At 41.1% G+C, this 12,363-nt stretch overlaps 1 protein-coding gene across 1 annotated transcript in view; it reads right to left on the bottom strand.

Moving 5' to 3' along the window:
* LOC110538919 (phospholipid-transporting ATPase IA) overlaps positions 1–12,363 on the bottom strand; it is a 231,317-nt gene that overhangs the window by 188,666 nt on the left and 30,288 nt on the right. The window contains 1 exon segment of the mRNA XM_090191385.1: positions 11,085–11,184. Within this exon segment, the coding sequence (XP_090047511.1) occupies positions 11,085–11,184 (100 nt within the window).

The following is a 12,363-nucleotide window of genomic DNA, read 5'->3' as shown; positions in this document are numbered from 1 at the left end:
ACCTGATGGAGTCTGCAAAAGACCTGAGACTGGGACGGAGATTTGTCTTCCAACAAGACAATGATCCAAAACATTAAGCAAAATCTACAATGGAATGGTTCAAAAATAAACATATCCACCTGTTAGAATGGCCAAGTCAAAGTCCAGACCTGAATCCAATCAAGAATCTGTGGAAAGAACTGAAAACTGCTGTTCACAAATGCTCTCCATCCAACCTCACTGAGCTCGAGCTGTTTTGCAAGGAGGAATGGGAAAAAATGTCACTCTCTCGATGTGCAAAACTGATAGACATACCCCAAGCGACTTACAGCTGTAATCGCAGCAAAAGGTGGCGCTACAAAGTATTAACTTAAGGGGGCTGAATAATTTTGCACGCCCAATTTTTCAGTTTTTGAAGCCTGAAATGTGGCAAAAGGTCGCAAAGTTCAAGGGGGCCGAAAACTTTCACAAGGCACTGTATATGGAACTTGTTTGTCGGCCCTGCATTAAAGGCCAAAATTGGCCACACATACATACACACACACACACACACACACACACACACACACACACACACACACACACACACACACACACACACACACACCTGTTCTGAAAGGCCCCAGAGTCTGCAACACCACTAAGCAAGGGGCACCCCCAAGCAAGCGGCACTATGAAGACCAGGGAGCTCTCAAACAGGTCAGGGTTGTGGAGAAGTACAGATCAGGGTTGGGTTATAAAAAAATATCAGAAACTTTGAACATCCCACGGAGCACCATTAAATCCATTATAAAATGTTTTAAAGAATATGGCACCAAAACAAACCTGCCAAGAGAGGGCCGCCAACCAAAACTCAAGGACCAGGCAAGGACAACGTTAAGCCGTACACTCCGCAGAGCTGGGCTTTACGGGAGAGTGGCCAGAAAAAAGCCATTGCTTAAAGAAAGAAATAAGCAAACACATTTGGTGTTCGCCAAATGGCATGTGGGAGACTCTCCAAACATATGGAAAAAAGTACTCTGGTCAGATGAGACTCAAATTGAGCTTTTTAATGCCATCAAGGTAAACGCGATGTCTGGCGCAAAACCCAACACCTCTCATCACCCCGAGAACACGATCTCCACAGTGAAGCACAGTGGTGGCAGCATCATGCTGTGGTGATGTTTTTCATCTGCAGGTACTGAGAAACTGGTCAGAATTGAAGGAATGATGGATGGCGCTAATTACATGGAAATTCTTGAGGGAAACCTGTTTCAGTCTTCCAGAGATTTGAGACTGGGACAGAGGTTCACCTTCCAGCAGGACAGGACAATGACCCTAATGCAACACTTGAGTGGTTTAAGCGGAAACATTTAAATGTCTTGGAATAGCCTAGTCAAAGCCCAGACCGCAATCCAATTGAGAATCTGTGGTAGGACTTAAAGATTGCTGTACACCAGCGGAACCCATCCAACTTGAAGGAGCTAGAGCAGTTTTGCCTTGAAGAATGGGCAAAATTCCCAGTGGCTAGATGAGCCAAGCTTATAGAGACATACCCCAAGAGACTTGCAGCTGTAATTGTTGCAAAAGGTGGCTCTACAAAGTATTGACTTGGTGGGGGGGGGTGAATAGTTATGCACGCTCAAGTTCTCTGTTTTAACAAACAAAAAATATTTTGCATCTTCAAAGTGGTAAGCATGTTGTGTAAATCAAATGATACAAACCCCCCCCAAAAAAATCAATTTTAATTCCAGGATGTAAGGAAACAAAATAGTAAAAATGCCAAGGGGGTGAATACTTACGCCAATGTACAGTCGTGGCCAAAAGTTTTGAGAATGACACAAAGGTACATTTTCACAAAGTCTGCTGCCTCAGTGTGGCGAAGACTTTTGGAGGTTGGCCTGGTGTCAAGAAGGGCAGTAAAGAAGCCACTTCTCTCCAGCAAAAACATCAGGGATATATTGATAATCTGCAAAGGGTACAGCAATTGGACTGCTGAGGACTGGGGTAAAGTAATTTTCTCTGATGAATCCCCTTTCCGATTGTTTGGGGCATCCGGAAAAAAGCTTGTCCGGAGAAGACAAGGTGAGTGCTACCATCAGTCCTATGTCATGCCAACAGTAAAGCATCCTGAGACCATTCATGTGTGGGGTTGCTTCTCAGCCAAGGGAGTGGGTTCACTCACAATTTTGCCTAAGAACACAGCCATGAATAAAGAAATGGTACCAACACATTCTCAGAGCAACTTCTCCCAACCAGCCAGGAACAGTTTGGTGACGAACAATGCCTTTTCCAGCATGATGGAGCACCTTGCCATGAGGCAAAAGTGATAACTAAGTGGCTCGGGGAACAAAATTGATATTTTGGGTCCATGGCCAGGAAACTCCTCAGACCCTAATCCCATTGAGAACTTGTGGTCAATCCTCAAGAGGCGGGTGGACAAACAAAAACCCACAAATTCTGACAAACTCCAAGCATTGATTATGCAAGAATGGGCTGCCATCAGATGTGGCCCAGAAGTTAACTGACAGCATGCCAGGGCGGATTGCAGAGGTCTTGAAAAAGAAGGGTCAACACGGCAAATATTGACTCTGCATCAACTTCATGTAATTGTCAATAAAAGCCTTTGACACTTATGAAATGCTTGTAATTATACTTCAGTATTCCATAGTAACATTGACAAAAATATCTAAAGACACTGAAGCAGCGAACTTTGTGGAAATTAATATTTGTGTCATTCTCAAAACTTTTGGCAACGACTATACAAAGAAATGTCAATTGAACAAAATGAAACAAAGTGCAGCTTCAGTTTGAAGTTGTTGTGTTAGCTGTGTAGTTGGCTAGCTCCTCTGAACAGTGAACGAGAGAGACCATTTTCTGTGCCAGGCGAAATCGTGCCTCATTATGGAAGGATCCAAATAAATGTCACTAGAAAACAGCTTAAACAAATGCTGCTACTGTTGTTATTCTGTCTGCACTGTTTGACGTGACTAAGTTAGCCGTAGATGGCTAGCTACAAGCAAGGGATAAGAACGTTGCCAGCCAGTATGGCAATGGAACGTTTAGAACAAATGACTGGTTCGAATCCGTAGATACAGAACAAAAAGACTGAACGACTGGCAAACGAACCAACAGAAGAAACGACCAGACGGCTTGGGTAGCAACCCTAGATTTGTTTTGGGACTATGTCTTGTGGAAGGATTAAATAGTAAGAATAAATTCATTAAAAAAAACGTTAATGAAAATGTCAATTATTAATTTAATATGTTGATAACCCGTTGTATAAAAGTGATAATGCCCTCGAAGCCGGTGTTTGGAGTATATATTGGCACATTTTGCAACACCCGTGCCAATATATCCTTCCTCCAAACACCGGCTTCTCAGGCATGATCACAAACTTCTACAGGATCGGTGGGTCCCCCGCGGGACTGTTGAGCTAATGTGGGCTAATGTGATCAGCATGAGGTTGTCAGTAACAATAACATTTCCCAGGACATAGATATATCTGATATTGGCAGAAAGCTTAAATTCTTGTTCATCTAACTGCACTGTCCAATTTACAGTAGATATTAGTGAAAGAACACCATGCTATTGTTTAAGGAGAGTGCACAGTTATGAACTTGAACATTTATTAATAAACCGATTAGGCACATTTGGGCAGTCTTGATACAACATTTTGAACAGAAATGCAATGGTTCATTGGATCAGTCTAAAACTTTGCACATACACTGCTGCCATCTAGTGGCCAAAATCTAAATTCCGCCTGGGCTGGCATAATAAATTATGGCCTTTCTCTTGCAAAGATGGTACAAATAAAATACAGTTTTTTTAAATTATCTTTTACCAGATCTAATGTGTTATATTCTCCTACATTAATTTAACATTTCCACAAACTTCAAAGTTTTCCTTTCAAATGGTATCAAGAATATGAATATCCTTGCTTCAGGTCTTGAGCTACAGGCAGTTAGATTTGGGTATGTCATTTTAGGCGAAAATTGAAAAAAAAGGGGCGGATCCTTAAGAGATTCTCCAAAATTAAAATAAGACCATGCATTTATATATAATTTCTAGTCGTACTTTATCAAAGGCCTTTTAAAAAATCAGCTTTGCCTACCAGGCCTGGTTTGAAAGATCTTTCATAGTGTTCTATTTTTTCCAGTATTGGTCTTATATCATCTCCAATGTATCGCCCATGTAAAAACACCTGTCTGATTAGGATGAATAATATCTGACAATACCTTTTTAATTCTAAGCGCTATACATTTGTAAGAAGTTTGGCAAGAAAATGTCCTGATTTTTTTATTAGAGAAGAATGGATTAACTGTTTCAATGCTAGTTAAGGACACTAAAGTTACCACATTTCACATTGGATTTATTAACTACAAAAAGGTAAGACATGTTTTTATATGCTAGTTAAGGACACTAAAGTTACCACATTTCACATTGGATTTATTAACTACAAAAAGGTAAGACATGTTTTTATATTATTTCAGGCGGTGCTCTGCACACACACGCTTGTTAGCTAGCTGGCTAGCTCTGGTCTATCTGTCAAACTCTAGGCGGCATTATGTGTAATGTAATGGAGCCGAGAGTCATGATCAAGGGATAGCTTTGGCCCAATGTTAGGTAAACCAACTCTCTGAAGTTCAAAGACATTCAAAGAAACGTCATAGAAGCCGCTCCTCCGTAGGTATAATTCTGTGGGCCTAATTAAGATAATGCATGCAATAACAACATGTCCAGTGCTTCAGGCCCAGTGCTCTCCTCCCCCTTCAAAATCTTGTACCCTACACTAAACGTCTTTGTCCAATGCATGTTTATAGCTTTCTCACTCCATAGCAAACTGCTCCAGCCATTGGTGAAGTAATTTAAAAGGGGAATTTCACCCTGACTCTGCCAAGGCAGAGTGTAGTCATTACTACACTGAACAAAAATATAAAACACAACATGCAGTTAGAGATCATATGAAGAAAACAGTCAATTCAATTCATTAGTCCCTAGTCTATGACTGGGAATATAGATATACATATGTTGGTCACAAGATACCTTCAAAAAAAGGTAGGGGTGTGGATCAGAAAACCAGTCCGTATTTGGTGTGACCACCATTTGCCTCATGCAGCGCAACACATCTCCTTCATATGGAGTTGATCAGGCTATTGATTGTGGCCTGTGGAATGTTGTCCCACTCCTCTTCAATGGCTGTGCGAAGTAGCTGGATATTGTCGAGAACTGCAACACACTGTCGTACACGTCGATGCAGAGCATCCCAAACAGGCTCAATGGATGACATGTCTGGTGAGCATGCAGACCATGGAAGAATTGGGGACATTTTCAGCTTCCAGGAATTGTGTGCAAATCCTTCCGACATGGGGCCGTGCATTATCATGCTGAAACATGAGGTGATGGCGGCGGATAAACTGCATGACAATGGGCCTCAGGATCTCGTCACGGTATCTCTGCATACAAATTTACATTGCTAAAATACCATAAACCCAACGGCACCATGGGGCACTCTGTTTCACAACGTTGACATCCGCAAACCACTCGCCCACACGTCGCCATACCAGGTGACGGTTTCTGACAGTTCTTTGGTTGTGCAAACCCACACTTTCAGCTGTCCGGGTGGCTGGTCTCAGACGATACCGCAGGTGGTGAAGCCGGATGTAGAGATCCTGGGCTGGAGTGGTTAAATGTTGTCTTGCGTTGGAGGCGGTTTATGGTAAATAAATTAACATGACATTATCTGGCAACAGCTCTGGTGGACATTCCTGCAGTCAGCATGCCAATTGCATGCTCCTTCAAAACTTGAGACATTGTGGCATTCTGTTGTGTGACTAAACTGCACATTTTAGAGTGGCCTTTTATTGTCCCCAGCACCTGTGTAATGATCATGCTGTTTAATCAGCTTCCTAATGACACATCTCTGACAGGTGGATTATCTTGGCAAAGGTGAAATGCTCACTAAAAGGGATGTTAGGGAAATAAGCTTTTTTGTGCATATGGAAAACTTCTATGATCTTTTATTTCAGCTCATGACACATGGGACCATCATTTTACATGTTGCGTTTATATTTTTGTTCAGTGTATATTACAAACATTAAATGTATTATACAAACCACACACAAAAACGAGCGCATTTCTTTTTTACTGGTAGAATCAGGAAGTTGAGACTTCATGTGTATTCGTCTGCTCATAGTGAACCAAAGTCCGCCATTCATAGCGAACGCAGATACCGCCCCGCTAGATATATGGGGTGTGCCAACAAACTAGGTTGACGGCGTTGCTTAGGCACCGTTCTACCTACCAGAGATTTACCCCGAATCAGCCAGTGGTTTGCGGCTATCAAGAATTATGCTTATAGTGACCAAAGATTATCAGAGGGATTTTCAGGCTGAAAGGATGGGAAATCCATTTAGACAACAGCTGAGAAGTGATGCAATTTCATCGTTTTCTCCCTTAACAAAACGGAAGATTCTTGATTAGCTTCCAATCATGATGCCAATTTAGTGATGCTAACTAGCCTACAGCAAGCTGACAATATTGAAATGTCCATGTTAGGTGTGCTAAGCTAGCCAGTCTAATAGAGATCTATACAATTAGTGGGGTGGTTAAATTCTGTACTGTTGTGAGTTTTGTTGTAGGCAGTACATAATCTGATTTAACCAGCATATGTTTCTCACCCCTAGTTCTGCACAAGGTGAAGGTCAATGACACTCACCTCCATCACCTCCTTGATTACCTGCCCTATTTATGTCACTCCATTTGGTTCCTTCCCCAGTCGTCATTGTTTCTGTTTCCGTTTCATGCCGGTGCTCATGTTTGTGTTACGTGTTTGTTTAATTTATTTATTCAATGTTTTCACTCCCTGAACTTGCTTCCCGACTCCCAGCGCTACAACGTCAAAGTCAATCAGCTGGGGGAGGTTTACAGCTAGGTCTTTGAGATGAGGATGGGGGTTCTGGTTGTGCTTAGAGACAGTAAATGTATTGTTGTGTAAGAGAACAATTGAAAAGTGCCATATCTCCTCAATCTCCCATAAAAATCAATACATGCTGTGTAAGAATTGCACTCCTAAGACTTTTCACACTGTCTGCAGCCCCACAGGCCATTCACTTGGTTTACTCTATTAGATTGGCTCTCAAAAGCAGCTCTCATTGTCCATAAACAAACATTACACCAGTCTGTTTCTAAACACTTAGGTCCCTTCACCAACAAAGACGTGTTGCCCTACGTCCCTTTCACAAAAAGTGTCAAAAGACAAGACAATTCCCCACAAACACTCTGCTTCCACAGCCCACCATGCCAAAAACCATTGCCTGTGTACCGAAGCCAGATAAAGGATCATAGAATAAATATGGATATTTTCGATCAATCCTTGAAATGCCTTTATGGAGTCACATAAGATAAGTGTATATAAGCTGTACAGGGCTCTGTAGCATCAAACAGATGTTAAACATTCAGCTAGCAAGGATGTTTATTTGTCAAAATCTAAAATACAACCAGAATGTTATATGGTAAAAGTAACATACAAAAAAATACAGCATGAACAGCATAGTACAGTTTAGTGTGTGTCTCAGGTGCAGAAAAGCAGTAAAGAACTGTTACAACGGATAATGTGATTTAATCAAATATTTTTGGTATCCATTGCTGGGAGTTACAAGATAGGTACGGTTTGGTGTAGTACAGAGACTCTTCGACCAACCATAGCTTGGCGATGCGGTCTTTGTCCTCGATTCGTGGAAACAGGAGTCTCATATGTTTGAGTCCAGTTGCACAGGGTCTGTTTGAATATAGAAAATGCTCAGTAAAAAATATATATTTTTATATTTCAAGTCTTCTCTCATTGATCAAGACAGGATCAATCCAAAGTGCCATATGTCATGATGACAGACACTCGTCTCAATCAATGAGAGAAGACTTGAAATAGACAAGATGGCACTGTATGGATTACTTCAAGGAGCAACATTTTTATTTTTTTTATTAAATAAGCATTTCCTATTTTTAAATTGACCCCCTGTAACTGGACATTTTATGAGTCTCCTGTGTGAGCGGACCAAGTAATTGGGCGTCACTAAAGCAGAAAGGTGGAATAAACGAGTCAGGAGTAGGTTTTCTTGATTGAACACAGTTCTCTATTGAGGGCATTTGGTCAACACAAATACTCCAACATAATCAATGAAAATCTCCCAAGGAAAAACATACATCTTCTCCAGATGAAACAGGAACACAATACGATCTTTAAACTACAACAAAAGTCACGAGATTGTCACCGTCTTAGTGGTTCTTCATGGATAGCTCCTCTGTCTCTGTGGCCATCTTCTAGAGATAGTTTCCCCCCCCCCTTTCTTCTGGTTCTATACTCTCTCTTATAGGGGAAGGAGAATATGTCATTAGTACCGTCAGCTGTGCTTAATTGCCTCTGGTTACCTTGTTGGGCTAATATCCGTGAGCCCAGCATGCCCTCTGGTGGTCCTTCCACACCTGTTTCCACGAATCGAGGATGAAGACAGCGTCACCAAGCTAAGGTTGGTAGAAAATTCTGTACTACACCAAAAAGCAACTATCCTGTACCTCCCAGTAAAGGATACCAATAATCTTTGGTTACATCACATTATCTGGTGTAACAATCTGTAGCTAAGAGAACTGGTTATTAGAAGATGATGGGAGAGGTGGTCTTGAAGAAACATCCTGTAAGTTCAGGGAACACTTGTACATATGTGAGGAGTGTTGTCATGATCAAACTGCCATTTAGCTCCTCGAGTCATCTTCTGCTTGAAATCCAGCATAATGTCCAATCCATCGAGAGGGATACAGTTCTGCTACAATGTCACGCAGGCAAAGGAATTCTGCTTCTCTCTAAGAATCCATTCCAGGAAGAAGCCCAGGTACCACACAGTATTTTTTGTAAGACAAAAAAGATAAATTATACTCCATTGCACAGTTTGAACGACAGTTGAACTGTGCCAGAATAACACCATTAGGGTAAAACTAGTTGCACAGGCACAGAGATTATATTTAGAACAATATCTAGCCAAATAGAAAGAAATATGGAATAACCCTCAACCTTTGCAGTGACGTGACCGTTGTCGTGGAAATTTCCTCTATTTACCAAATCATGGGAGCAAACCACACACACAAGTCAGAGTTAGTTATCAAAGTCCATCTTTAATTATATGAGCTCTATCACAACCCTGTGACTCTCAGATCGATTCAGTGTCTAACCATGAATTCTCTGAGAGCCACATTTCAAATGAGGTCCTTTATAGTAAAGACACACACACAGGATAAGACAGCATAGACATAATTCATCGTTCAGCTTTGTCTCCTTTCCCAAACCCAGAACCATAAACCAATCCTCCATTACAACAGGCATATATCAAATTGTCATTTATATACAACCCACTCTAAATACAAACTCCTGGACAAACTCACGGAGAGGAGGGTGAGGCTATAGGTTAAGATAGAAACAACATAAGAGGGAGCATAGAATGATTCCAGACACTGCAACCTTCCTTTCCCCACTATGGGAAAGGTAGAGAGTGAAAGATATGTTTACACATGATGACACTTTGACCTCTCCCCTGTCAGCGGCCCAGGCAACTTAGTTTTGACATAGAACAGATAACTGCAACCTCACCACAGAATTACACAAAAATACCATTCTGATGAGAATTAACTTACACATATTTGATGAATATATAACATCTTACATATGTTACCAACAAATTCTGAATCTTCCCTAACACCGTACAAATGTACCTAGGTAGGAAGGCTGACCCTATCTAGCGTGCTGGATAGCCAATAATTGTTATTTACATCTGTTTGGAATCCCATCTTGCGTCATGCCTATAATTGTATGATTTTGAAATGGATCTACGGTCAATATCATAATCAGTGTCAACCCTCATCAATTATGTTACATAGCTAGCTAGTAAAACTATGTACCATTGCTGATGTTACACACGTTTACAAAAACATTACAAATGTGAGGCCAGGAGCATAGTAACAAGTAGGCAGGTGCCAAGCTAACTAGCTAACCAATGCCAGTCATGTGCTAACGTTTGCTGGTAAACCTAGCTTTAGGTGGCTGGTTCTAATGTTGTAGCTTGCTGTTTAGTAGCCACATCTACGACTAAAAACAGGAGAAGTGTTACAATAGATTTCCGGTTGTTAAAAAACCATTTTTAATCATGGATATGGCAACCTGTAGTTGTTTATCTAACTTATCTAGCTGGACTAGCTACCTACTAACCTGACTAGCTACATTATCAAAGAGATATTTTTTGTTTGATTTTCCCCGACCGTAACGCATGTTAGCAAGCAAAACACAATATGGGTTTCAGTAGATCAACTAAAGTTAGTAGCTAGCTAGCTAGCTTGCATGAAAAATAACTTACTTAGCTAACCACCGTATCTGTCATCTGCCCTCTTGGTGCTGGCATCGGCTGTAGCTGAGCTTCTTGCTAAATCCAACTTTTTCGATTCCTCTTCGCTATATTCCGGTAGAAACATGTATGGCTGAATGTCACCATGTAGCAACAAAAAATGCTCCATCAAATACGTGTTGATGATAGGAATAAATTGAAGTAATTTAGGTCTGGTCAGTTCTTTCAGTTTTGCCCAAAGGATTCTGTTGTTAGTGTCCGCCTCCCTTTCAAAAAAGCCTGCCTTGGGGGAGGAACAGGGCCAGAGCACGAAGCACCGCCCCCCCACACTTCAGAGACCGGAAAAAATGTGTCAGCTTGTATATTTAGCAATCAATACGCTGACCGGAACATCGCCGAAAGACATCCAAAGGCTCTATCGAACAAGGACAACCATATATACACACACAAAAACATAAGTCTCCAGATCTCTCCAGGGTGAAATTTCCTTTAATGTCGAGTTAAATCAAAAAATTATTTGATTTCAGAGGTTTAAAGAGGAACAAAAAACATTACTTTTGGCAGGTTGGAATCGGTTCAGAACTTTATTTTGCTGGTCGAAAGAGTGGAACAGAACAAAAAAAAAATACTGGTTCTGCTCAGAACAAAAAAATGGAAAACTATTTTGGTTCCAACCCGTGCATGTGATATTTGCTACAGATGCCAAGGCTGTCGCAACCAATAAAAAATAATGTCTCTTACCTGCAGGAGAGCGATAAAGAGGAAGAAGGAGTTGGCAGCCCTTCTGAACTGAGAGTAGAGGAACCGAGGCAGGAACGTCAGGACATTATACTTTGCAGTGCTGCAGGGCAGAGAGAGATGGAAAGGGAGAGATTGAGAAAGAGAGATAAAATACAGAAAAAACATCAGTTCAGTTACATGAATCAGTTGCTTTTCGCTAATAGACATCTTATACCAGTATACAAAATGTATACAGTGCATTCGGAAAGTATTCAGACACTTTCACTTTTTCCACATCATGTTACAATACCGACCTATTCTAAAATATTTTTTTTCTCCAATTATCATTATTAGCTTTGTCATTATGTATGTATGTATGTATGTATGTATGTATGTATGTATGTATGTATGTATGTATGTGCATGCATACACACACAAATGACAAAGCAAAAACAGGTTGAGAAACTTTTGCAGATTTTTAAAAAACTATATATTTTTTAAATAGCTTAGGCAGCGATTACAGCATCGAGTCTTCTTAAATATGACGCTCCAAGCTTGGTAGACCTATATTTGGGGAGTTTCTTCCATTCTTCTCTGCAGATCCTCTCAAGCTCTGTCAGATTGGATGGGAAGCGCCGCTGCAGAGTTGTTAGACGCCGTCAATATAAAAGGTAAACAAGAAATGCACTCTTGGGATTTTGCGCATGAAAAAGCTCTGACACTTCAGGGTCCACTCATTCAGACTGGTCTTACTCCCTCATTTATAAGACATCTAGTGGAAAGCATAGGAACTGCAAATTGAGTCCTAAGTCAATGGATACTGTAATGGCATTGAATAGAAAACTACAAAAACAAAAATACTTCCTGAATGGATTTCTCTCAGGTTTTCGCCTGCCAAATCAGTTCTGTTTTTCCTCCGACACTATTTTAACAGTTTTGGGAAGTGTTTAGTGTTTTCTATCCAAATCTACCAGTTATATGCATATCATATCTTCTGGGCCCGAGTAGCAGGCCGTTTAATTTGGGTATGCTTTTCATCCAAAATTCCGAATGCTGCCCCCTACCCTAGAGAAGTTAAGTGCCTTTTGGCAAACTCTAAGCAGGCTTTCATGTGCCTTTTACTGAGGAGTGGCTTCCGTCTGGCCACTCTACCATAAACGCCTGATTGGTGGAGTGCTGCAGAGATGGTTGTTCTTCTGGAACTCGAGAGCTCTATCAGAGTGACCATCAGGTTCTTGGTCACCTCCCTGACCAAGGCCCTTCTCCTCAGATTGCTCAGTTTGGCCAGACGGCCAGCACT

The sequence above is a fragment of the Oncorhynchus mykiss genome, chromosome 12 (assembly GCF_057628025.1).
Source record: "Oncorhynchus mykiss isolate SJ-2025 chromosome 12, ASM5762802v1, whole genome shotgun sequence".
Classification (NCBI taxonomy): Eukaryota; Metazoa; Chordata; class Actinopteri; order Salmoniformes; family Salmonidae; genus Oncorhynchus; species Oncorhynchus mykiss.
The sequence above is the reverse complement of the archived record's forward strand: the minus strand, read 5'-3'. Positions and strand labels throughout refer to the sequence as shown.